This window comes from Mauremys reevesii, linkage group 2, assembly GCF_016161935.1.
Source record: "Mauremys reevesii isolate NIE-2019 linkage group 2, ASM1616193v1, whole genome shotgun sequence".
Taxonomy (NCBI): domain Eukaryota; kingdom Metazoa; phylum Chordata; order Testudines; family Geoemydidae; genus Mauremys; species Mauremys reevesii.
This window is the reverse complement of record NC_052624.1, coordinates 62,784,670-62,810,202: the sequence shown is the minus strand read 5'-3', so window position 1 is coordinate 62,810,202 and position 25,533 is coordinate 62,784,670. Positions and strand designations below refer to the sequence as shown.

The following is a 25,533-nucleotide window of genomic DNA, read 5'->3' as shown; positions in this document are numbered from 1 at the left end:
GAAACAAGAAGAAAGATGCCAGCTTAACCACTGTAGCTGTTAGGGGAACCCCTTCCAGGCAGCCAATGGAAGGGCTCATAATTTGTTTAATTTAAAATTCAACCTGAAATATGTGATGATCACATGCTGGATCTGGCATCTTTCTTCAGTCTGCTCAAAGTGATTTTCATCCAGGTAGGGAACACCATGCCTCCACAATAATAATCCTTCCTGCACAACACTCAGCCCTTGTTTACCAAGTCAGAAGAGAAGTCAAAATCAGGTCTCTTTCTAAAAGGGAAACTGTAAATGTTAGACACGAGTCTACTGGGACAACTTCCAATGAAATATTTTGATGAACTGAAAACTAACTCAAAGCTCAATCACACTACTTCATATTATGTACTACAGTTTAAAAGAAAATATATCAGAGTATCAGTATAAAGGAAGAATATAAAACTATTTTATTGACCACTGTTCACCAGTATTTACAATAAAGTAAACAATATACAGTATGATAACATTCAAATTACTACAAAGTTATTTACCTGGTCTCTTTGGGACTACATTACCTCAAATACTAAAAAGAATGGTTCTACATGTTACAGGGCTAGGTTGGGGCAAAGAAGATACATGCACATCAATAGCATAGAAGACTATAAAACATCTGTGAGTTTGTTTAAACATTTGTTATGATTCAGTAATAACTATGGAGGATCATGAAGGTTTATAAAAGCCTTTACCGAAGATGGAGGAAATTGTATCAAATGCTGTCCTGTCATTAATGAAGCCAGTTGCAGAAAGCCTTTATTTACTTGCTGTTGATGCAAAACACACTACTTCAAAAAACAAACATATCAAACTCAATTCTCATTAGAATGTAGAGGTTTCTCACATTGCTAATAAATCAAAGAATAAAATCAAAATCCAGGTTTTAATATTCATATATATATAAAAAAGCAATGTAAATGATTATTGTGCTTCATCTTCCGGACACGAATGCCAAGTTAGTCGCTCTTCATAAAAAGCAATTACAATCTGAGGACATTTCATGTTAGCTTCTTTGGCCAGCACCAAGTCTGCCTCATCCGAGTCTTTCCTAAGAGGGCAGGGTTTAAAAAACAAACAAGTCTTGAGTTTAAGAGCTATTACTAAACCAGACATGTTTGAAATTGATATTAGAATATATTTCATGATCAAAAAGCATAGGTATGAGTTTAAATTTTAGACAAATCTATCCTTTGTCTATCACCACTAGCAACTGTCCAGAGGCCATCACTCTGAGAAGGTCCTCTTAAAAAGGACATTAAAGATCACAATTTCTAGTTAATAGTTTCAATACAGCAGTCCCCAGTTTTCCCTGCCAATTTGTGTTTTACAGTCACATTTCTCCTCAATTAAAAAATGTTTCTCTTTCCTGTTTGAGAGATCCACAGAGATAAAAGGGAAACACTGCACAAAGAAAACACTGACTACACAGTAACATAAAGGATAGCCTGTCTAGTATTACATATTGCTTCTAATCTCGTGTAAAACTTCTCAGATAGGTGTCACAGACAGTTAATTGACAGTGTCACTTTGGGTAAATCTGACAAATCACACACTATTAAATCCAATTGGAACACATGCAATAAAATTTTTATCAGATTGCAACTTCTGAACCTGTGTCAGAGTGAAAGAAAATGCAAGACAGCTGATACCCCTGTATTTTAAAAGCTTTTACTGATTTCACGTGCCTGCTGCACACCTGCATATTAGAAGTAGGCCTGCTGCATATAAAGTATAATATAAGTTAGCCACAAAGACAGGAAATAACGAACGAACAAGTTCTCATTTTTGTCGTATTTTTCTCTGCTGTTTCATTTCTTCATTTAATAATACTAAAGAAATTCCAAATTGCAACAACCTGAATTTTATATACATCCCAAATGTCACATATCCACTACCTGAGGTTTTTAAGAGGATGAGTAACAGAGTCCTCTAAAGTGCAAATCTTTAAGTGTCTCAACATGGCAAACAAGTGAGACTGATATTTTTGGGGCAACTCAGTTGGACTTCATTGGGAGCAAAATCAGACATTTAAATAAAGGGATGGAAGCTACCATTGCACTGTCCACACTCCTGTGCCAAAAACCATGAATTCAATCCCTCATTAGTTTGACCAATGAATATTAGAAATGAGATTCCAATCTTACTCTACTTACTATTTGCTCGGGACAGCTATTCCCAAACACAGAAACAAGTAAATTGTCATCTTCCTGTCTCACTCCAAAAAGGAAACAGTTTCTCATCAGTTTAAACACTTTGGACCAGAGGTATCTGTCCATCACTTACCATTTCATGAGAAACATAAGTTCTCCGCTGCTATCTGTGGCTCCAATTATCCGCTCAGGATCAAGACCTCTTGCAAATCCCCTTGGTTTATCAACCTATTAAAAAGGTTGAAAGTCGCATCTAGTTTAACATTAATTTTACATCATTTTAAGGCAAGTGTCAGACAAGTTATAGCTTACATCAAGTCAAGATTTATTTTGTCATTTTACTCTTTAGAACAGTGGTTCTTAACCTTTACTGCAGCCTGCACCCCTTTGGTTCTCAAAAATATGTTCTCGCATCCCTTATCAAAAAAATCATTGAAGTACTATATATACTCGATCATAAGCTGGTTTGTTTATAAGCCAACCCCGCCCCCCACTCCACCCCAAGATGGATAAGTAAAAATGGAAAATTTTTATGACCCGTTCATAAGCTGACCCTATAATTCAGGGGTCATCAAACTTTGGCTCCCAAGCCATGAGGATAAGCCGCTGGGGGGCCGAGATGGTTTGTTTACCTCGAGCGTCTGCAGGCACAGAGGTAAACCTGAGTAAACAAAGTGTCCCGGCATGCCAGCTGCTTACCCTGACGGGCCAGGACAGAAACTGGTGGGGAATTTTTTGGGGGGGGGGGGGTGTGGAGGAGGGGGGAAGTGGAAGAGAAGCTGGGAGTCGTGGAGGGTGGCCACAGGGGTTACTCCCCTATGACCCCACCCCTAGCCTGGGACCCCCACACTCTCCCCATCCCTTCCCACCTTATCTGGGGAGGATGTCTCTGGCCTGGCTAGAGCTGCTCTGGCAGGCCTGACTGGGTGGCGCGGCCACAGCATGTTCCAGAGGTCTAGGCTGGGAGGCCACAGCCTGCTCTGGGTGGTGGGGCCAAGCAGCACAGCTGCAGCAGAGGCTGGGTGGGAGAGCAGTGTGGCCAGAAGCGGAGAGACTCTGGCCTCGCCTCTTCCCTTCTGGTTGTGCTGCCTCTCCTTGCTCCCTCTGTTGGGGGGGAGGGGCTGTGTCCCACCTCTCCCTCTCTATAGCCATTCATAAGCCAACCCCTTTCTCTGGTGCTTCCCTTTTTTACTAAAAAAAATTCGGCTTATGAACGAGTATATATGGTAGGTGAGTTCTTTAAACCTAGATATATCATAACTATAGAATGAAAAGAACAGGAGTACTTGTGGCACCTTAGAGACTAACATTTATTTCAGCATAAGCTTTCGTGGGCTACAGCCCACTTCTTCGGACGCATGGAATGGAACATGTTAGTCTCTAAGGTGCCACAAGTACTCCTGTTCTTTTTGCGGATACAGACTAACACGTCTGCTACTCTGAAACCTATAGAATGAAAGAGAGAATTACACATTTTAATTTCGCAGTTAAAATTGAACACAGTAATCGTTAAAAAATGCATAATGTTAATACATACGTTTCATCAAACCCAGGTAGTTGTACTTACATGCCTGTGCTTAATTTGTTTCTGATGATTTACCGTCTAAAAAATACCTGGCATGTCTCACACCCCCAAAAGGGCATTTCACACCCCCAGAGGGTGCGTGCACCCCAGGTTAAGAACCACTGCTTTACAATGAGCCACTGAATTAGTTAAATTTAGCAAAAGAGATGAATTTACATCATTAATATACACATTTATTTCAGAAAACTAGATAAGGCAGGAAGCATCTTTCTAGCGGAAGCTTAGTGTAAAGGTCAGGGAACATCATAGCATCCTTTAGTTCATCTGTATGATTGTATCAGTGACATGCAAACTGTAGCCAATTTCCTGAGTTTAGGAGCACGGCAATAGCTCTGAGTTAGAAGTGATTTCTGCAGAGAAATTAAAATCCAAGCCTGCAAACAGTTACTTCCTCTTGAAAAAAAAAAATCACAGTGATGTCAATGGTACCATGCAGGAATAACTAAGAGTATGCAGTCATTGTTTACAGGACCATACCCTTAAGACTAAACAAAAAAATCCCTCTTATTTTACATTACAATTTTTAGAATAATTTAATTTGCTTAACATTCAAATTTAAGGTTATTTTAAGAAGACTGTCTATCACTTTATAAGTAAGGCTACAGTTTAGTCACAAGTATTTTTGGTAAAAGTCATGGACAGGTCATCGACAGTAAACAAAACGTCACCACCCATGACTGATCCCTGATTTCACTGCTCCCAGAACAGTGGCTGGTGTATAAGGTCAGCCGCCCCAGCTGCTACAGAGGACACGGAGGTCCCAGAAAGTCAAGGAATCCGTGACTTCCAAGACCTCCATGAAAGACTCATAGCCTTACTTATAAGATCTACAATGTAGACAGTTCTACCAACTTAAGTGTCTCATGTCAAATTTTGTTTTATAACTAATGGCCACTGTCTACTTTTGGGCATCAGTAATAAAAAGGTAAAGAAAAGACGGTTACTCACCGTTGTAACTGTTCTTCAAGATGTGTTGCTCATATCCATTCCAGTTAGGTGTGCACGCGCTGCGTGCACGTTCGTCGGAAGATTTTTATCCTAGCAACACTCGGTGGGTCGGCTGGGCGCCCCCTGGAGTGGCGCCGCTATAGCGCCGAATATATACCCCTGCCGACCCATCTGCTCCTCAGTTCCTTCTTGCCGGCTACTCTGACAGTGGGGAAGGAGGGCGGGTCTGGAATGGATATGAGCAACACATCTCGAAGAACAGTTACAACGGTGAGTAACCGTCTTTTCTTCTTCGAGTGATTGCTCATATGCATTCCAGTTAGGTGATTCCCAAGCCTTACGTAGGCGGTGGGGTCAGAGTGAGATGTTGCAGAATGCAAAACTGCTGAGCCAAAGGCTGCATCATCTCTAGACTGTTGAACCAATGAGGTAAAGGTGTCGATCGAGGACCAGGTAGTTGCACGACATATCCCCTGGAAGGGTAAGTGAGCCAGGAAGGCAGCAGCAGAAGCCTGAACCCTGGTGGAATGTGCAGTGAGGTGGCTCAATGGAACATGGGCCAAGTCAGAGGAGGTGCGGATGCACGACGTCACCCAAGCTGAAATCCTCTGGGAGGAGACAGGTAGGCCCTTCGTCCGGTCTGCCAGTATGACAAAGAGTTGGGGCGTTACGAAAGGGCTTTGTCCACTCGAGATCGTAGGGCGCTCGCATTCTGACATCTAGGGAGGGCAAATGTGCTCCCCTCGCGATGAGTGTAGCTTCGGAGAGAAGATATCCTGGTTGATATGAAAGGTCGACAGCATCTTGGGGAGGAAGGCCGGACGTGGTCACAACTGCACCGTGCCCTTGAGAAACACAGTATACCGTGGGTCCACCGTGAGAGCCTGAAGCTCAGAGACTCGCCTGGCTGATGCAAAGGTTACAAGGAAAAACTGTCTTTCAGGACAGGTATATCAGCGAGCATGTTGTAAGTGGCTTGAAAGGGGCAGTCATAAGACTGGTTAGAACCAGGTTGAAGACCCAGGTTTTGGCGGGGCAACGAACTTGGGCGTATAAACGCTCCAAGCCCTTGAGGAACCTAGAAACCACAGGGCGCGAGACTACGGCGCGGCCACTGTCCCCTGGGTGGCAGGGAGAGATGGCTGCCAAGTGTACCCTTAATGATGACCGCGCCAGGCGCTGCTGTTTGAGAGACCAGAGGTAGTCCAAGATGGAATGGATCGGAACCTCAGTGAGAGAAACATTGTGCGTTTCGTAGCTGCAGGAGAAACGCTTCCACTTGGTCAGAGACGTTAACGGAGTGGAAGGTTTCCTACCACCCAGGAGAATCTTGTAGAACCGAGGCAGAACAATGTAACTCGGATCGGTTTAGCCACACAGCAGCCATGCTGTGAGGTGCAGGGATTGCAGGTCTGGGTGGTGAAGTTTGCCGAGATCCTGCGTTATGAGGTCTGGGTAAAGAGGCAGGGGAATCGGGTTGGCTACCGACAGGTCTAGCAACATGGTGTACCAGTGCTGCCTGGGTCACGCTGGAGCGATCAAGATCAGGTGCGCTCTGTCCCTGCGGAGTTTTAGCAGGACCCTGTGAACCAGCGGGAACAGTGGAAAGCGTACAGCAGATGCCTCGTCCACGGCATCAGAAAGCCTCCAAGATCGAGCCCGGGGAGAGGCCTTGGAATGAGCAGAACTTGTCTCTCTCTTTCCGTTCTCACGAGAGCGAAGAGGACTATGCGGGAAAAAGCCCCACTTCCGGAAAACGGAATGTATAACGTCCGGAGGAATCGACCACTTGAGAGACAGGAAGGATCTGCTGTGGCGATCCGCCAGAGTGATCCGGACCCCTGGGAGAAAGGACGTTACCAGGTCTATCGATTGGGCTGTGCTGAAGTCCCGGAGTTGGATAGCTCCCTGCAAAGAGGGGAGGACCGCGCTCCTCTGTGCTTGTTTATGTAACACATGGCCGTTGTGTTGTCTGTGAACACCGAGACACAACGGCCTTGCAGGTGCTGCTGAAACGCCTGGTACACAAGGCAGACTGCTCCCAGCTCCCGGACATCGATGTGCAAGGCCAGCTCTGGAGCCGATCGAAGGCCGTGAGTGCGAAACTGACCCAGGTGAGCTCCCCAGCCGAGAGATGGGGCGTCCGTCATGAGGGATACCAAGTGGTGAGGTGGATGGAACAGCATCCCTGCACACACCAGGGAGGGCGTCGACCCCCAGTCGGGGGAGCCTAGGACGCTCGGGGGGGATCGAGGTGACCCTGACTATGCTGTCTCTGCCCGGGTGGCACACCAAGGTGAGCCACGATTGAAATGGACGAAGGCGAAGCCTGGCATGATTGGTTACGAACGTGCAGGCAGCCATGTGACGCAGGGAACCTAGACAAGTGCGAGCCAAAGTTGTCGGAAATGTCCGTAGACCTTGTATAATTGTTACCATCGCATGAAACCGAGGCTGAGGTAAGCAGGCTCTGGCGAGACTGGAGTCCAGGATGGCCCCAATGAATTCTATTCCCTGTGTGGGAATCAGAGTGGATTTCTGTATATGGATCATCAGGCCTAGACGCAGGAATAGATCCTTGTCGACGCCCACATGACTGGTAACTTGGGCCCCGGTGGTCCCTCGAATGAGCCAATCGTCTAGATACGGAGAACGTGTATCCGACGGTGGCGGAGAGAGGCGGCAACTACAGCCATGCACTTTGAGTACACTTGGGGCTGTATAGAGGCCAACCGGGAGGACCGTAAACTGGACATGATGACGGTTGGCCACAAACCGGAGGTGCCTTCTGTGTGGAGGAGAAATGGCGACGTGAAAATACATGCCCTTCATATCGAAGGCGGCATACCAGTCTCCGGAATCCAAGGATGGGATGACGGTCCCCATGGATACCATGCGGAACTTCAGGTGTATCATGAACTTGAGTTCCCGCAGGTCTAGGCTAGGTCTGAGACCTCCCTTCGCCTTGGGGATTAGGCATTAGTGGGAGTAGAACCCTTTGTCCCTTTCGTCCTTTAGTACCTCCTCTATAGCTCTGATGGTGAGGAGCATCTGCCCCTCTTGCAAGAGGAATTGCTTTGGGGTCCTGACTGACGCCTACAACTGCCTCAGCAACGCCTGCTGGCAAAGTCCTGACTTTGTCTAGGTGCAGGGTAAGGGCGGTGAGGCTGGGGGCGGAAAGGTCGGCGCTGAGTCACCGGCATGTGCATGCCGAGCACACAGTGACCTTGCTGTCCTTTAGGCTTTGCAACCTAGGGTCAGGGGTTTTTTTTGGGGGGGGGGAGGGAGGAGAACAGGCCCTTGCCATTGAAGGGCAAGTCCTGTATAGTGTGCAGCAGCCACGAGGGAACGCTCGATAACTGGAGCCATGAAATGTGCCTCGGGGCAACACCCGAGGCCCGGGTCGTGGCTGCGGAGTCAGCTACATCCAACGAGGCCTGGAGGGAAGCTCTCGCCACCTTCTTCCCTTTTTCCAGGAGGGCAGCAAACTCTTAACGGGAGTTCTGAGGAACCAACTCCGTAAATTTGCCCACCGCCGCCCATAGTAGCGGCTAAGCAGGGCTTGCTGGTTTGCTACGCGAAGTTGCAGGGCCCCTGCCGAGTACAGCTTATGGCCCAGTAAGTCCATTCGCCTAGCCTCCTTGGATTTAAGGGCTGGTGCCAGCGGGCCATGGCGTTCCGTCTCACTGACGGACTGGACGACAAGGGAGCGGGGGGTGGACATATAGGTACCCATAGCCCCTGGAGGATACCATGTACATGCGTTCGACTCCCGTGCCCATGGGCAGGATAGTAGCTTGAGACTGTCAGATAGTATCCACTTTGGCCATGAACGTCGGAATGAACGGTAGGGCCACTCTAGTGGGGACGTCAGCCGACAGAATGTCTACGACCGGATACCGTATCTCTGAGACTTCCTCCACTTGGGGATTCATATTGAGTGCCACCCGTCTCAGGAGGTCCTGATGGCCCCCCCCCAAGTCGATTAGAGGAGGGCCCGAGGAGTACGCTCCTGCCACAGCCTCATCTGGGGAGGAGGAAGAAGAAAGGCCGGGGACAAGCGGGTCCTGTGTGGGCTCCCGCTCCTGGACGACCTCCTGATCCGGTGGGATGTGGGAGTCCGGTGGCTGAACCAGGGCTTCCTCCGTACCGGTCGGAGGGAGACGGCTAACTGTCGCCTCTGGCACCCAGTGCTCTGACGGAACAGAGCGAGATGGGATCACATGTAGGCCTTTGGCCTGATGGCACGCCCAAGACGTACAGGGTGACCACTGATGGGGTCAGGGTCCTGGGGCACCTGGAAGACTCTGGTGTGCACATCTGAATCAGTGTCCTGCACGTATAAACTGCCTGCGCAGGACGACAGTGATGCATGTTTGGATGGTCATGGAGGAGCTAAAAAAGCCCTGGGCAGAGTCTCCCTCTCTAGCTGACGTCGCTCGACGTGGCACCAGGGATCGGTACCGGGAGGCATACCGGTACCGGGAGAGAGAATGGGACCTGGCACCGGAGCGGTGCCAGGAGGTCGACCGAGATCTCGAGGCTCGACGTCGGGAGTGGTGACGGGAGTCCGGTGCCTGGAGCGGTGCTGCCGGAGGTTGAGGCAGCGCAGGCGCTGTCATTGCAATCAACTTCCTCGACGTGGAAATGTCTCCGGCGTGGAGGGAATAGTGAGCTCAACCACGGCTCGCACCGGGGAGCGTTCAGGTACCGGAGTCGACGGCTCTTGCGTGGCCAGAGTCGACGGTGCCGATATTGTCAGTGCCGTGGCAGGTATCGGAGCCGGGTGGTCCGACTTAGTATAGCGCTCGGGCTGCGGAGCAGGTGTCTCTGACGCAGCTTAAGAGCGAGCTCAACCACGGCTCGTACCAGGGAGCTTTCCGCCCCCAGACTCGATGGCTCTTGCGTGGCCGGAGTCAACGGTGCCAATATTGTCAGTGCTACGGCAGGTATCGGTGCCAAGCGGTCCGACTTAGTATAGCGCTTGGGCTGCGGAGCAGGCGGCTCGGACGCAGCAGGAGTCCTGTGCCTCTTCATCCTCCAGGAGAGGGATCTGTGCTGAGCGGACGTCGGTGCTGGTGACGGCCGGTGCCGAGAGGCCTTGGCGGTACCGGCGATCCGGTGCCGAGGAGCGCTTCTTGAAGACTGACCAGCGCTCGGTGCCAAGAGCGGAGGAGTAAGAGCTGCCTCCCTCAGGAGCTGCTTGAGACAAATGTCTCGCTCCCCTATTGTTCTCGGCTTAAAGGCCTTACAAATGCGGCACTTATCTGTTAGGTGAGATTCCTCGAGGCACTTAGGAGAGGATCTCTTGTCAGCATCGGCTTGTGGCTGGCCGAGCACGGTTTGAAACCCTGTGAACCGGGCATAGCACCCCGCACCGGGTGCGGGGAAGGGGATAATCCCCGAACCCCTGTGAACTATATACACTAACTATACTACAAACGAATAAAGTTAACTACAACTATATAAATCTGAACTATATAGACAAGAATTAACAAGAGAAACTACGAGTAGCTAGGGAAGTGGAGGTCAGCTAAGCTGCGCTCCACTGTTCCAACGACCGACATGGGCGGTAAGAAGGAACTGAGGAGCGAATGGGTCGGCAGGGGTATATATTCGGCGCTATAGCGGCGCCACTCCAGGGGGCGCCCAGCCGACCCACCGAGTGTTGCTAGGGTAAAAGTCTTCCGACGAACGTGCACGCGGCGCACGCACACCTAACTGGAATGCATATGAGCAATCACTCGAAGAAGAACAGCTCTAGACAGAGATGACAAGTTACCTTTTTCTCCCTTTGATAGTCTTAAATGGCAATGGTGTCTTTTCCCCTACTCCTATTTTCAGATGCAGACATGGAAGGATTTTAGTCCAGTCATTACCCATTAAGGCCTAAACTAATCAACAGCATCCCTTTAAAGTACCGTACATTTAGAAGATGTGAGAACAGATACAGGAGTTGATTTCTTTGACTGTCAAGAGAGTTATCAATTTTTACTGTTTTAGTTCATAGGAAAATAGGAATTGCCATACTAGGTCAGATCCAAGGTCCATCTAGTCCAGTATGCTGTCGGACAATGGCCAATACCTGATGCTTCAGAGGAAGGTGTAAAATCCCCAGAGTAGGCAGACATAGGATAATATGTCACCAGAGGTCTCAGCCTGATCTCTAATTGCTAAGATTTTAAAAAGGGGTTGGACATGGGTATTAGGAATATCCAGATTAATGACATATTTTGTAAGGGACACTAATGCTTCAGGACCCAAGTTAATATCTTGGGTATTTGGCCCGAGTGACTTCCTATTGTAATGAATTCCACAGTTTAATTATCCATTGGGTGAAAAGTATTTCCTTTTACTGTTTTTAAATTTCCCACCTTTTAAATTTCATTGAACGTCCCTTTGTCATTGTGTTATGAGACTGGGAAACAGGAGTTCCCAATCTACCTTCTCTATAGCATTACCTAATGTATATACTTTTATCATTTTCCCTTTTAGTTGTCTCCTTTCTAAACTAAATAATCCCAATCTTTCAATTTCTCTTCATATGAGTTTATCTATGCCTTTGATTGGTCTCAGTACTCTTCTCTGAGCCCCCCCGCCCCTTCCCTCTAGTTGTACAATATCCTTTTTGAGATGGGGTGATCAATACTATATACAGTATTCCATATGAGGCCATACACTGATTTATATAAAGGAATTATAATATTTGTATTATTTACCATCCTATCTCCTATGCCAGTGGTTTTCAAACTTTTTTTCTGGCGACCCAGTTGAAGAAAATTGTTGATGCCCACAACCCAATGGAGCTGGGAATGAGAGGTCTGGAGTGTGGGAGGGGCTCACAGCTGGGGTAGAGAGTTGGGGTGCAGGGGTTAGGGTGCAGGACGGTACTCCAGGTTTGGGGAGCGCTCAGGGCTGGGGCAGGGCTCTGGGTAAACACTCTGGGGTGGGGCTGGATGAGGGGTTTGGGGCATAGGAGGGGGCTCTGGGTTGGGGGGAGGCTCAGGGCTGGGGATTGGGGCACAGGCTAACCTCTGGCAACTTCCAGTCAGTGTCACAGCCGGGGTGCAGAGGCAGGTCACAACCCACAGTTTGAAAACCACTGCCCTATGCAGCCTAACTTTTTTTTTTTTTAATTATTATTATTAAATAAATACCACAGCTAAACAAATTTTTTTCAATAAATGACACCCAGGTCCCTTGCTTGAATTAATAGTTATTTTAGAATCCTGCAAGACATTTAAGTTTTTCCCCTCCAATATGCATTATTTTGCACTTGTCAACAATGAAGTCATTCACCATCATGTTGCCTAATTATCTAGTTTGTTTAGGTCTTTCTGAAATTCTTCAGTCCCCTCTGGTCATGACTAACCTAAACATCTTTTTCATTTGCAAATGTTAGTAGCAATACTCACCCCCCTTTCCAAATCATTAATATATTAAAACACCGGACCTAAGACAAGACCTTGAGGCACAGTAACCCATGATGAAAATTGACCATTTAATCCTATTCTCTGCTTCATTATCTCCTAGAACAATAAGAATATTCTCACCCAGGAATACTTAACTTCTTTAATGGAACCTAGTCAAAGGCCTTTTGGAAGTCTAAGGAAGAACTGATTGACTATATTTATTCACTACTTTGTCATGTTCAAATATATTAGTGAGACAACTTTCTTTTGCAGAAACCATGCTGGTTAGACTTTATCATATCATGAGCTTCCAGGTGTTTTGTTATTCTGTTTTTTAAATTATTGTTCTAAACCAATTTTCTAGGTAAAGATGTATGGCTTGTCTATAATTCCCTGGATCACCCCTAGAATTTTTTTAAATATAGGTACAAACATTCAACGTAAGAAAAAGCATTTGTATAGCAACTTTAACATACTTACAGAATCCCTCTTTTTCTTTGATTTACTGTCATCAGATTCACTATCTGATAAAGATTTTCTTTTACCACCGTCTGTTTTTTCTTTACCAGCTTTCTGGGAGTTCAGAAAGGCTTCGATTAACTCTGGACAATCTAAGTTTTCTTCAGGCTCCCATGTGTTGTCAGCACTGAAACACACATACAGCTAGCTCATGAAAGACTATCAAAAACCCAGAAACCTAATTTAGCCACGTAGCTCACAGTAAGAAAAAGCTTCTTCCCCATTACGTAAAACAGGCTTCTTAAACTGGAGATGAGTCTACTTTATTTTCTTAAATTACCTTGCAATCATCAGATATGCACTTAGAGTTATGCTCTATTCTGTTATTGCTGCAGAACAACTGCTGACAGAAGATACGGTACAGACATCCCTATCCAATTTTTTTTTTTTTTAAACCCTTACCCACCCACACTGTAGAAGCTGCTGGCCCTTGAAGATCTAATCCCTTCCTATTTAAAGACCTTCAAATACAGATAGGGAACCATATAAATAAACTGTCTGGGGGCATGAGGAAAAACTAAGTCAGTCCGAAAACTACCCAAGTGTGCTTAGTTTTATTTGCTACTTAATGCCAAATATATTAACTGTGTCCCTACAAAGGATAAGTGCCTTCTCAGTCGATCATATGCACCAGTACCAAACACTGCATAAACAGGGAATCCAAGGCCACGTCTATACTACCCGCCCAGGTCGGCGGGTAGCGTTCGACTTCTCGGAGTTCGATATATCGCGTCTCATCTAGACGCGATATATCGAACTCCGAACACGCTCCCGTCGACTCCGGAACTCCACCACCGCGAACGGCAGTGGCGGAGTCAACGGGGGAGCCGCGGACTTCGATCCCGTGGCATCTGGATGGGTGAGTAGTTCGAACTAAGGTAGTTCGAGTTCAGCTACGCTATTCGCGTAGCTGAACTTCCGTACCTTAGTTCGACCCCCCCCTCCCCCAGTGTAGACCAGGCCCAAGAAATATAATTGGGTATGTTGAGGCAGTCCCATAAACATCCAGACTAAACAAGTTACTGCTACTTACATCTGAGCAGAATATGCACTTTAGGAGATAATACATGGGCAACCATAGTGTGACTATTTGGAGCAATGCGCAATTATAACATAAATGTGTTACTCCTGAGGGAATTCTGGGCTAAAAAAATAAAAATTCTGTGCACAATTTAAAATTCTTCAAATTTGTATTAGTCAATAAATAAACGTGGAGGCTCCAGCATGGCAGTGGGGAGCACAGGCCACTGGCTGCACGGAGATACATCGCCCTTCAGCGGCCCCTTTCCCAGGACAGGGACTCAGCCATGAGGCTGCACTCAACCCTGACACAGCACAAGGGCCAGGCCTGCCCCAAAAACAACCTGGGACCCCGCCCCTCTGTGCTAGGTGCACTAGGTGTGGGTCAGCAGGCTCAGCCCAGCAGGATCCAAGTGTAGAGAGGCTTAGTGTGGGGGGATCCAGATATGGGGTGAGAGGATTTTGTGGGGGGCAATCTGGGTGCAAGCAGCCCACTGGGGGGCCCAGGTGCAGAGGGAGGGAGGGATCTGGATGCACAGGGGCAATGGGACTCTGCAGGATGGTCCAGGTGAAGGCGGTTGGGGCTCAGCAGGGACAGTCTGGATGTGTGGGGATGGGACCTGGCAGGTAGGGGCTAGGTGTGGGGTGCTCAGCAGGAATGGCTCAGGTGCAGCTAGTTGTAGTCAGTGGGATAGAAATCTGGGGGGCTTTTTGGGGTGGTCCAGGTGCACGGAGGGGTGGGGGTTCAATAGGCCTGCTTAAAAGGGGAGCCCTAGCTGCTGCCAAGGGGACACCCCATGCAGGGCTCCCGCTTCCTCCCCCTATTTCCCTACTCTTTCCCATCCCCTCCCCTTCTCTCATGCCCCTCCCCCTGCTCCTTCCTCCTACCCCACCCTCCCTTTCCCCACGGACACTCACTGTTGTACAAAAACAGGATGGCTCCCAGCACACAGAAGGGGAGCATGACTAGCACTAGAACCCAGGAGGCAGTCTGCAGCTGAAGAGTCAACGGAGCCAACAGGCACCCTCCTTCACCCAGCCAGTTACGTGCTCGCAGAAATGAGGGGAGGCAGTGGCACATGACCTCCTCCCCACCTCTGTTTGGGGGGAAATGCCTCAGTGAACTATGCCCATGGACATCCCAAGGCACCCACCTTGCCCCAGCTTCCCCTTCATTTTCTGCAGGGAAGCAAAGAAATCTACAAAGGGACATGAATTCTGTGTGCGTGCAGTGGTGCAGAATTCCCCTAGGCGTAATGTGTGCAAGACTGTGGGTGTGTTCCAACAGTAGGTAGGAGATATGTTTAAGGGATTTTTTTTTTTTTTTTGCAACTGCTGAAGTGTAATCTCCCACAATTAACATTCAGCAGAGAGATTCACTAGTCAAGCAAGCCCCGGGTTCCTCTTGAGTGAATTAAGCTTAGTTATCCATATCTTAACTATATGGGGTCAGGGTTTGTTTACAGTGCTTTAGCACCAATTTAGCTCTCTTTAAAAAAAAAAAAAAAGTTAAAATCAGTGCAACATCTAATGTGGATACAGTTATCAATAAAAGGTGTTTATGTGTACATTTATACTGAGAAACAGTGGCAAAGTACAACTACTAGTGAGGCCTTATTGAATACCACAGTTTCTTCAGGATTTTCTTCCACCACGGTCTCAAAAAATCCTTAAGAGGTTAGTCAGAAGAATGAATACATACTTAAAATAGATCTGCTTGTTTTGAAGTGCTATGGGCTACTGAAGTCTGATGAACAACCAACAGAAGCTCCAGTATACAACCTCCCTTTTCCTTTTACAAGTTTAAAATATCAAGTAATTCTAAATGAAAGGCTATTCACTCTTAGGCATGGTCTACACCAGGGGTCTCAAACATGCGGCCCGCGGAGCTCTTCCCTGCGGCCCGCGGAGCTCCCCAGGGCCGCCCAGAGGGGAGGGGGCAAAGGGGGCAATTTGCCCCGGGCCCCGCAGGGGCCCCCAAGAGAAAAGCGGAGGCTCCCGCCTCCGCCCCTCTCCTGGAGCCTCGGCGCATAGAGCGCCGAGTCTCCGTCCGAGCGCCTGAGCCCCGCCCCGATCCGAGCCGCGTGGGGAGGGGGCGGGGCTGGGAGCTCTGGGCTGAGCGCTGCGCTCGGCGTGGAGCTCACAGCCCCGCCCCCCTCACGCGGCTCTGAGCGGACGAAGCTCAGGCCTCGCGAGACGCGCTCGGGTAAGCGGGAAAAAGCGGGCCGGGCCGGGGAAGCGGGACCCGCCGGGGTGGGGAAAAGAGGGACCCGCCGCCGAAGCGCAGCCCGGTCTTCGGCGGCGGGGGGCCCCGTCCGGTGCGGGGCCCGCCGGCGAAGGGCCCCAAAGACCCCCGGCGGGGACCCCGCCACAGGTCTTCGGGCACTTTGGCGCGGGTCCCGAACGGAAGGGCCCCGCCACCGAGACCCGGGCCCCGGAATCCTCTGGGCGGCCCTGGAGCTCCCCAGTTACTTCCTGTCACCGCCAAACTCCCCTCACCCCCGCCCCCCTCCCTGAGTTATTTTCTGTGCCTAAGCTCCCCGCGCGCTGCTCCCCAATGTTTGGGGCCGGGTCTCTCCCCTGGCCCCACCTGCCACCCCCAAGCACCACCCCCCAGTGTCTCCCGGCCCCCACTTGCTGCCCCCTCACCGCCAAGCCACCAAACAGCTGTTGGTGGCGCTTAGCACTTTCCAGGAGGGAGGGGGGAGGAGCAGGGAGCCGCGCGCTTAGGGGAGGAGGTGGAGAAGAGACAGGGCAGGGGCGGGGCCTCATGGAAGGGGTGGATTGGGGGTGGGGCCAGGGGCAGCAAGGGGGCATGTCAGTGATGCGGCCCTCGGGCCAATGCACTAGTCCTCATGCGGCCCTCGGGGTCATTTGAGTTTGAGACCCCTGGTCTACACTATGAACTTATGCTGGTATAACTATATTGGCTCAGGGTTGTGAAAAATCCACACCCCAAGCAATGCAGCTAAACTGACTTAACTCCCAGCATACACAGTGTAAGGTTTCCCCCCCCACACACACATCAACTTAGCAACCACCCCTCTGTGAGGTGGCATTTTTCCATCGGCATAGATAGTCGTCACTGAAGCTGCTCCACTGCAGTGTTTGACACACAGAAAAGCTTTTACTTCTACAGGCAATACAGTAGAAAGTATCTAATGGATTTTAGGGGCTACCAGAAAAAAAACAACACATTTGGAATTCCTTACTCTGTAAATCCTTTCCATTTCAAGAAGTATTCAACCTTCCCATTCACTACACGTCTGTCCAGGACTTTCTCCACAACAAATTCTTCAGGCTCTGCTTCTTCAACTTTTTTACCTTTGCCATTCTGTTTCTTTCCCATTTTGTGCTATAAAATAAGTTAAAAATTATATTTATAATAATATATTTTATATTGCTTTATGTAGCTACTTCAGTGGCCAAGCACAACCTTTACTCACTACATAGCGGAGAAATGGCAACTTATTCATACTGGGTCCAGGGCTCAAATTCCTATTAGGTTAGTGCAGGTAATGTGAGTGCCATTTTTTGTAAGTTGCTTAATAAAATACCCAACACTGAGAAACAGTCTTTTTTAAAGGCAAAATGTTTTTGCCCATGCAATCAATGCCTCCTTTCCCTTAATTGTCATTCCACTCCTTCCTCTAGTGCCAAAGACTCAAAATTTACAAGAACTTCTAGAGTAAATGTAACTGAACACCCACAAAAAAGGCAGTGTATTAGGAACAGCAAAAAGGCATATACAAAGAACAAAACATTAAAGGAACTGTGGGGAGGCGGACAAAACAAAGGGGATGATATTCTGGCTACTAATAGAGAAAACTAAAGGCAATTAATTACTACTTTCCTCCCACTCTCTCCAAAAAAGAGAAAGCATGGAGGGAAGAAGAGCTAAGTCATATTGCTATACTAAGCTGGATGCCCAACAATAACTGATAGCTGCCAGCAGGATGTGTTACTTGTAACATTCCATAGCTGCCATTCTGCTCCATCTTTACGCATGCACCAATGTAACTTTCACTCAAACAGATGTTACAGAGGTTCAAAAACCTAAGATAGCTATGCTTAAAAGAACAGCACTTAAATACAACATCTCTGTAAAGTTTTTAGAGAAATTTTATACATTAAGTGTACATTAGATACATTGTTGTATAACATCCTTTAAATGCTTAAAATAAAATTAATTACATCCACATCATCCTCAAGGCATTTCAAGTTTTATAAGGCACAGTTAAATGTATTAGAAGGACACAAGGTATATTTCAAAATTTCCTTGTTAATAATCCTAAAAGGCTTGAAACAAGTCTAGTACTGTCACATTGAGTGTTTGGAGCTCTATGGGACTACGTGCAGAGTTTTGGTTGCCATTTTGGATGTGCTCCTTATGGGAAAGCATTCAAAATGGCAGCAGGACTTTGAAACTCCCACAATGGACTGTAGGTCTATGGGAGCATTAAATTAAGTAGTGCTGTCACATTTCCCTTAACAAACTATTTTCCTACTGAGCACAGGCCTGCTATTATAGCGTTTGTCCTGAGTACTATCTGCAATTAACATTGACATTTTGAGAAAGCAATGAAGCAGTTTGTTTTGAAACTCTAGGTAAGTTTTAATAGACTTTCCAGCGTTTGGGGAAGGGTGGGTGTTCTGTTTTTTAAAGGGGATATCATCAAGTCTGTCAGGCTCAAAGTTAGTTCTTTCCACTTTCTGTAATTTAAGATTTTCAAGTTTTTTTGTACTTCTTTTCAAAAACATACATAATCCTTGAGGCTCCTTTTCCTAATTAGTCCTTCCCAAGTGCCACCAACTTCAGACTCCTGGTTAGAAACCTACAAATTGAAGGTTCATACAGCAAAATACAAAAAAGGAAATAGGTTTCAAGATTTCTATTCTAAACAGTGAGCTTATACATAGAAAGATACCAAATGTGGTGTTTGTTTGGGGGACAGGGTGATTTAAAGTAGACAAGCATTTACAATATTATTTAAATATTTATTTGTATGCCCCAGAGATGGTATTTTGAGCAAAGCACCAATGTCTGAACAGTGCTAACTTAATCACAGGTATTTTAGAGAACAAGGCTGTAAGATAAAGATACAGATAAAGGAAATATATGAAGATGTCAAGCTATCCTCTGAAGGCAGCTTCCTTTAAAGGAAAGAAAAAAGGAGTGAAGGACAGAAGAGAGAAATAGGTAGAGATGGAAAAATCGCAAAAAGTGAAGAACAAGTGACATAATGCTTATAGCACAATAGTAGAAACACTTTAGTTATAGCTGATGAGTAAACATGTATTCAAATTAATACAACTTTCTGAAAGATTCTCCTTTGGGCTTTGACTCAGTACCACAGTGAATTATTTTGAGAAAGTGAAAAAATTAATTCACCCTCTTATTCTCATAATTTAAGTACAAATGCTTTTTAGACTTAACTTAAAAAAAAAAACTTAAAAATTTGGCATGTACAAAGCCTTCCATGGAAGAATATGAGATTTGTTTAAAAAAAAAAAAAAAAAGTTTGCTTGAAAACCCATCATGAACACTTGCAATTTATTGGACATTACTGATTTAAGCATGCCTCATATGTACACAAGGACAGATGTTCAAACTTTTCTTCTTGACCCTCACTACATTCTATTATGCATATCTGACTTCATGGCCTGAAGAAAAATTGTGCATTCAGCTCAAATTTTGGATATATGCTTCTACATGCACTTCACCCAACAGAAACACAGCATTTGAAGTTGTTAATGGGAAGAAGAGTCACTAGACCCATTTGGCTCCTTTTTCTAGCCCCATATTTGAGAACACCATATCCCGGGCCTTTTAATGTTGCATGTTCAAATAAAGTGTACTTCGCTTCTCTTTCCCACATTCAAAATTCACATAAAAAGTATGCACACACATATTACCTTCAGTGTATGATCACTCACCTTTTTAATTCTATAAAAGTGAAACATTAATGTAGCATTGTGGTAGATGGTTCAGATATACAGAAGTCAGAAACATCAAAGTTACAGTTTCAAGAGAAACACTAACTGTCCTCTTCTTACACTGGAAGAAGCACGGTTCCTATGGGAACCATTAACTGATTTTCCTGACCTGTGCAACTAAATTCCTAAAAAAATATTGACTGCATTAATAGGTTCTCTTTCCCCTCCTCTGAGCATTTTGGGTCTGATATTACCCTCACTTATGTTAGAGAGTTGGGGCACTAACTTCTAATGGAAGGTCTGTAGCTTGATAAAGTGTTTGCAATGTTATTGCTTACACTGTCACAGTCCAGTGAAAAATAATGAGGCAGTAAAGGGACAGGAGGTGATATTGGTATTTAATTTGTCTGGATATGGGATAAATTAGTGACTCGTACTGACTAGTAATAAGTTTAGTAGCAGGCTTTTTTTTTTTTAGTAAATGTCACAAGAGCATACAATTTCCCCTCCTTTCCTATATAAAAATCTCTTTGCCTATTATTTTCCCACCAAGTACACCTAGCACCAGGCTTCTGCACTTCTGTCCTTTACCAACATATATTGCTATTAGTTAAATGAATATTAGAGCAACTACTGAGACATACATTTGTCCTTAATTTCAGAGTTTTTTGGCCCATAATTTAATATCAAGAAGTTTCATGGTAACTGGATATCTGTCAAAGCCCTGTTACAATGGTCTAGGTGGGGGAGACATTTAATAATCTCCACTCCAATGAAATCCAAGTGAATTGTTATTTACTAGTAATAGTTCCAACAGCAATATTAACTATGCCCATCGCACCCTGTACTGTGCCTGTAGTTGCAATAATTTTTCCCTGAACGGCTAGGGAGAAGTTAAAATGAATATGTTTTTGCCCTTTTAAAATAGACAATGAATTACATGGGGTGCTGAAAGGAGGCTAAAAAATTCAAAGTGTTTTCTGTTAAAGGTTATTAAACAATTTTCACTTTAAGTCAGACAGTTGAAATGGAGCACAGGCCTCCATTAAAAAGATACGGGGTTTTTTTTGGTTTTGTTTGTAAGATGGTAGTTTTATTTAAGTCAAAGTTAATGTCCTTTCTATTAGCCTTACTTTCTGGATCTGAGAATTTGGTCAGAATAATGCTGGGGAGGAAAGATGTGGATGTATCTTCTACATGGAGATGCCAAGTTATAATTTTGAAGAAAAATACTTCGGTTAAATCCTTATATATTTTAGGTGCTCATGAACTTACCAATGTAGTTTTATTGGAGGCCATTTTTATTGCAGACTTGCAGAGCTTTTACTAGAAAAATGCATGACAATTAAAAGGAAGTTTATATTACTCAGAGAAAGGCATCCCAATACAATCATGGTCCTTGTTCCAACCCCCCATGTGTTCACTGCACATAACATTTCAAGTGTGGATTACATCCAGAGAAGTAGATTACTAGTTTCCTCGTCAACCCACAAACACACCATTATGCTAGTCATCACTCTTGCTACTGATTGTGTATGAAGGGTTACAAAAACGTCCTTCCACCAGCATAAGGCAGAGATGTTTCAGAGAGAGGTGGGGAGAACCATTAGGATGTACATTTCCTTAAACCCAATGGGGAAAGTGTTCAGATTCTAGCAGTTAACCAAGAGATATTTAAAAGCATTTTCAAGATGCAAAAGTTAGATTTTAATTAGCAACAGCTAAGTATCTGTAGTATAATATAGTACTGAGTTACCAGTAACCCTGACACAGCAGGAAATACATATAAACTGCAGATTATGTTAAAACAACTGTAATGTTGCAAACTTAAGGATCAGAAGGCAAGAGTTAAGGCTAATGCAGATATTAACTCTGCCAAATTGCACACATTGTATATTGAAGACTAAAATACTTAATTAAGAAATATACATTTCATTAACCTAAATAGATTATATAAACATATGGTCTAGATGAAGCAAACTCATCCCCTTCCTCCTCCCCCCCCCCCCCGTTTCTCACACTAATCACCTCTGGGTACAGATTTCACCACCCATCCCTGCAAACTACAAAATGAGCAAGGCAAAGGGAAACCTTCATTAAAGGCCAGAAGAGGCCTTTGACTCAGCAGTCCCGCCCAATTCTCATCCCCTAGCAGTCAGAGAGGTGGTATTGTACCCAAGTCCGGCGGGGGGTGGGCAGAGGGCGAGGGTTGGGCACCTCATCTTGTCTCCATTGAGAGGAAGGGAGGGAAACAAAGGCCCATGGTAGAGGGATGAAGGGTAAGGCTGCGCGACAGGCCTGTGGTGGGTGCACATTAAAGGCCTGGGTGTCCTAACGGGACTAGGCGAACACGGAGTAGGGCCAAGCCACAGCCCAACATAGAGGGGGAAGCCCTGCGTGCCCTTCCCCTTGTGGAGGGTGGGAACAGCTGCGGCCACACGACAGCCAGCCCCTGCAAGTCATGTGCGTTGCCCAAAGCCGCCCTCCACCATTTCACACAGCCGCTCTGGAGAGCGAGCGACGGCCCCTTCCCAGCGCCACGTTGCCCCCTCGCCAGGCACGACCATTGCGCCCCAAGGCGAACAGCGGAAAAAACACCCCCCATGCGGCTGGCTCCGCTTTGTCCAGTGAACGCGCCCACTGAGGCTCCGCACTGGGCGCTCCCGCATCTCCCCAGGCTGCCCCCCAGCCCCAGCGTCTAACCACTCTCCCCCCACACTCCTCGCATTGCACCACGCTGAGGCCCAGGAGCCTTCCGCCTACCTCGGGGGAGAGGCACCCACTAGAGATCCCGGAGCTCAGCTCCTTTTTCTCCCGCCCAACGCCACCACTTCCCTTCAACTGGGGTGGCTGCTAAAGGCGGGCAGCGGTGGCGACGCTGGGCGGGGGGCAGGACCTCTACAGTTACACCAAACACGAGCCCAGCTGCAAGGGATTTGGGGCGCTGCCCAATTCACGGCGAGGTTAAATTGGAAGCGAGAGAAAGAGAAGGATACAGACTTCAATGGTGCCCGGCGGCTCGGGTTTCCCGTCTCCTCCTTGCTCCCTGCGCGCACTGAGCAGCAGCGACATCTGAGGGGGGTGGGGGCAGAGGCTGGGGCGGCTACTGCGGGGTGTGAGCGCTGAGCTGCGCGCTAGCTGGCGGCGGGGCACAGCGCACAACGCCGCCTACACGCTAGCTGCAGCCTCCTGCCGCTGCCACTGCTGCTGCCGTGTCGCCAGTGCGGGAGCGAGAGGGGGGCCAGCCAGGGCTTCTCTCCGAGAGGGCAGCTTGAAACACGGGGACGCGGCCTCAGCGAGCGCCTGGGCGAAGCAAGATGCCTCGCGGAGACAGAGAGAGCGACTGGGTGAGTCCCGGGGCCTAGGAGCGCGCGCTATGGCCGCCTGGCGAATGGCCACTGCCTGGGCGCGGCTCCGAGCCGGGACGGGCCCAGCGCCCGAGCGCAGAGCTGGCGGGGCAGAGTCCCCGCGTCGGCCGCGGGGCTGTTAGCGGAGGTTGGGGGCTCGCAGCTCGGTTGGGGAGTAGAACGTCGGGGCGAGGAGGCTCCCGCGCGGGAGGGTGGGGGGGCAGTAGAGGAGCTCGGGGCGCTTCACTCCTTTGCCCAGTGGGGGAGGGGGAGGATGGGGCCACGCGGCCTCTTTCCCGAGGGCGGGCGGGAGACCGCGGCCATTTCCCCGCTGAGCTCGGCGAGGGGGAGGGGAGCCGCCGAAGCGCCATTTCCCCGGCGAGCCGGGGGCAGCACTCACCCTTTGTTGCGGGGCCGCTGTGCGTGGAGCTGGCTACCGGGGGGGGTCTCTGCCCTTCTCGCTCGATCTTGGGCCCGGCTGGTGGCGTCTCGGTGCTGGCGCCAAAATTTGGCCACTTATCACTTCCTCCCAGGCGGCCCGAGGCAAAGGGACCAGCCCGCCAACAAAGGAGATCTCGGGGGCGCGCACTCACCGCGCTCCGGGTTTGCCCCGCTGGTCCCTGCGTGCAGCCCAGGTGGGGAAAAGGGGGCCTTTGGCTAATTATATCTCTTTTGCTGCGAGGCTCAGTCTCCGGGCAGCTTCGGCAATTTCCGGAAAAAACCCGAAGCGGGAGCAGACTCCGAGCCGAGAAGCTTCGGCTCTGCTCGGACACGAGAGGTTTTCCGGCTTTTTTGCCGGAAATTGCCGAAGAGGCCATTTTAGGCGATGATCCCTGTTTTGTCTCTTTCCGGAAACTGTCGAAGTGGATCGGATCACGGTCCGCGGCAGTTCGTTTTTTTCCGAGAAGTGCCGAAGTGGACTAGGGCCACGACGACGCCTGTTTCGGCTTTTTCCGGAGAAAGCCATTGCTAATGGAGTTGCTGAGTTTTTACTACGCTATTGAAACACAAAGAAGCGTTCCGCAGAACCGGGGGCCGTCTCGGGGGGTGTTTAATTCCACTCGAGATCAAAACAGCTGAAGACACTTATGAGTGGGAAGGGGAGCCAGGGACAGACTACTGCGTGGCGATGCATTTAAAAATACGTAACAGTTAAGGCAGCCATTACTAGAAAGGTTGAGTCCTATTCTCAAACAGGGTTACGTAGACCACGAGGTGTATGGTACGCAAATAGTCCAAATTTGGCTTGTACAGCTGCGAAAGGTGCGTTTTGGTTTGCAGTAGTTAGTACATTTACGTAATGACTTATTCGTAAAACTGTACGCTTTTAGCGCAGGTCTAGTAGTTGGAACTTTCCCGTTAGTTGATGCGCTTGGTGGCGCAGTGGGCGAGAGTTGGTGGTTTTCCGTACCAGAGACGTTTGAGGGGAGGAAGGTTCTGGAAGCGCCGGTGGCGGTTGGGCTGGTGCGCAGCACAGGGAGGCGGGGGTGTACGCTGCGGCAACAGCGCAAGCGGAGGCGAGTCCTAGAGCCGCCTGACAGACCGTTTAACCGAGCTCCGGTTGCGCTAGCGAGCCGCGTGCGCCCTAGGGGTGACCATGGAGGGCAGTAAGCGAACCGGGTCTCTCTCTGGCCCCGCGAAGCGCCGGGATCAGGCCGGGGAGGCACAGATGGTAATGGCGGTAACGGGGGGCGGGGGTGAATGGTCCCGGGCCTGGGAGGGAAGGCAAGGCGGCCGGGCCCTGCGGCAGGGAACCTCCGCCATGAAACGAGGGAGAGGAGCAGCCCCGTTCCCTGGCGCAGCATCTCCCCGTGGCGGGAAGGGTTGGGGGGTGTCTGGGAGCAGGTGGGTTGGCGGAGAAGGGCGGTAGCTAGTCCTGTTCCGGCCCGAGGGGAGAGGCGCGGCTGGGGCTGGGGTAGCCGGAGCCCGAGGGCGGGGGTGAGGTGGAGCGGCCGGCCGGAGAAGATTTTCCCCTCCCCTGCGGCATCGCGCTCCCCAGAGTGGGCGCGCGCTCCCAAGCAGCAACCATTTTCCTTCTCTGTCCCCTCGCGGCTGCCCCAGTCTCCCGGCACCGCCACATGGCGGGCGCGGCGCTTGATGATCTCGGGCCTCTGCGGCGCCAGTGCTGCTGCCGCGTTGGGTGGGGACGCTGAGCAGGACTCGTGGAGTCGCATACGAATACGACGAGCTCCTTTTGAGTAGAGGCTGCGCGGTGTTGGGAAACCGGGGAATCTGCCCCCCCCCCCCGGCCCCGTAGGGGCCTCATCCCTCGGCGCTCCTCTTTTTTTTTTTTTTGGCGGGCACGCAGTTCTCGGATGCTGATCTGAAGCTCCCGCTCTTCTCTCTCTGGCCGCCATTTTTGCTGATTACGGTCTTAACCTGCTCGAGTTCGGAACAGTTTAGAGCCATTCTTTCCCTGCCTCTGCAGATGTTCTGCAAAACACATTCCTTGTGATTGTACGCTGGCTTCTCAAATAGAGGTTTCACATTTCCCCACTCTTTGGAGATTCCCTCATGTCGTGGGACATAATATAATCTCTTAGAATGGGCGGAATCCTAGTTACTCATCAAAATCTTACCCGTCA

The 25,533-nt window shown here is 48.5% G+C and overlaps 2 protein-coding genes across 13 annotated transcripts in view; one reads left to right on the top strand and one right to left on the bottom strand.

Annotated features, from left to right (window-relative positions):
• Positions 1-723: 723 nt before the first annotated feature.
• On the bottom strand, positions 724-23,489 carry CBX3 (chromobox 3). 7 transcript variants are annotated; one of them, XM_039521109.1, is made up of 7 exons: positions 23,349-23,482; positions 20,877-20,927; positions 18,428-18,499; positions 16,877-17,019; positions 12,606-12,771; positions 2,314-2,408; positions 724-1,078 (listed from the first exon to the last, which is right to left on the bottom strand). In XM_039521109.1, exons 2-7 carry the CDS (start codon positions 20,898-20,900, stop codon positions 952-954), a joined length of 627 nt encoding a protein of 208 aa, XP_039377043.1. In that variant the 5' UTR covers positions 20,901-20,927; positions 23,349-23,482; the 3' UTR covers positions 724-951. The 7 variants fall into 7 exon arrangements, with proteins under 7 accessions (XP_039377043.1, XP_039377042.1, XP_039377044.1 ...); XM_039521108.1 differs by lacking the exon at positions 23,349-23,482 and adding an exon at positions 22,602-23,079; XM_039521110.1 differs by lacking the exon at positions 23,349-23,482 and adding an exon at positions 22,365-22,577.
• HNRNPA2B1 (heterogeneous nuclear ribonucleoprotein A2/B1) overlaps positions 22,763-25,533 on the top strand; it is a 17,349-nt gene continuing 14,578 nt past the window's right edge. For 3 of the 6 annotated variants that reach the window (XR_005593064.1, XM_039521105.1, XM_039521103.1), the window contains exon 1: positions 24,472-24,620. Coding sequence is in view for 3 of the 6 variants with exons in the window: in XM_039521105.1 (XP_039377039.1) it covers positions 24,546-24,620 (75 nt within the window). In the remaining 3 variants the exon portion in view is untranslated. Of the gene's footprint in view, positions 22,949-23,451; positions 23,584-24,060; positions 24,212-24,471; positions 24,621-25,533 lie in introns of those variants that run through there. The other 3 variants (XM_039521104.1, XM_039521107.1, XM_039521106.1) reach the window with 3 other exon arrangements.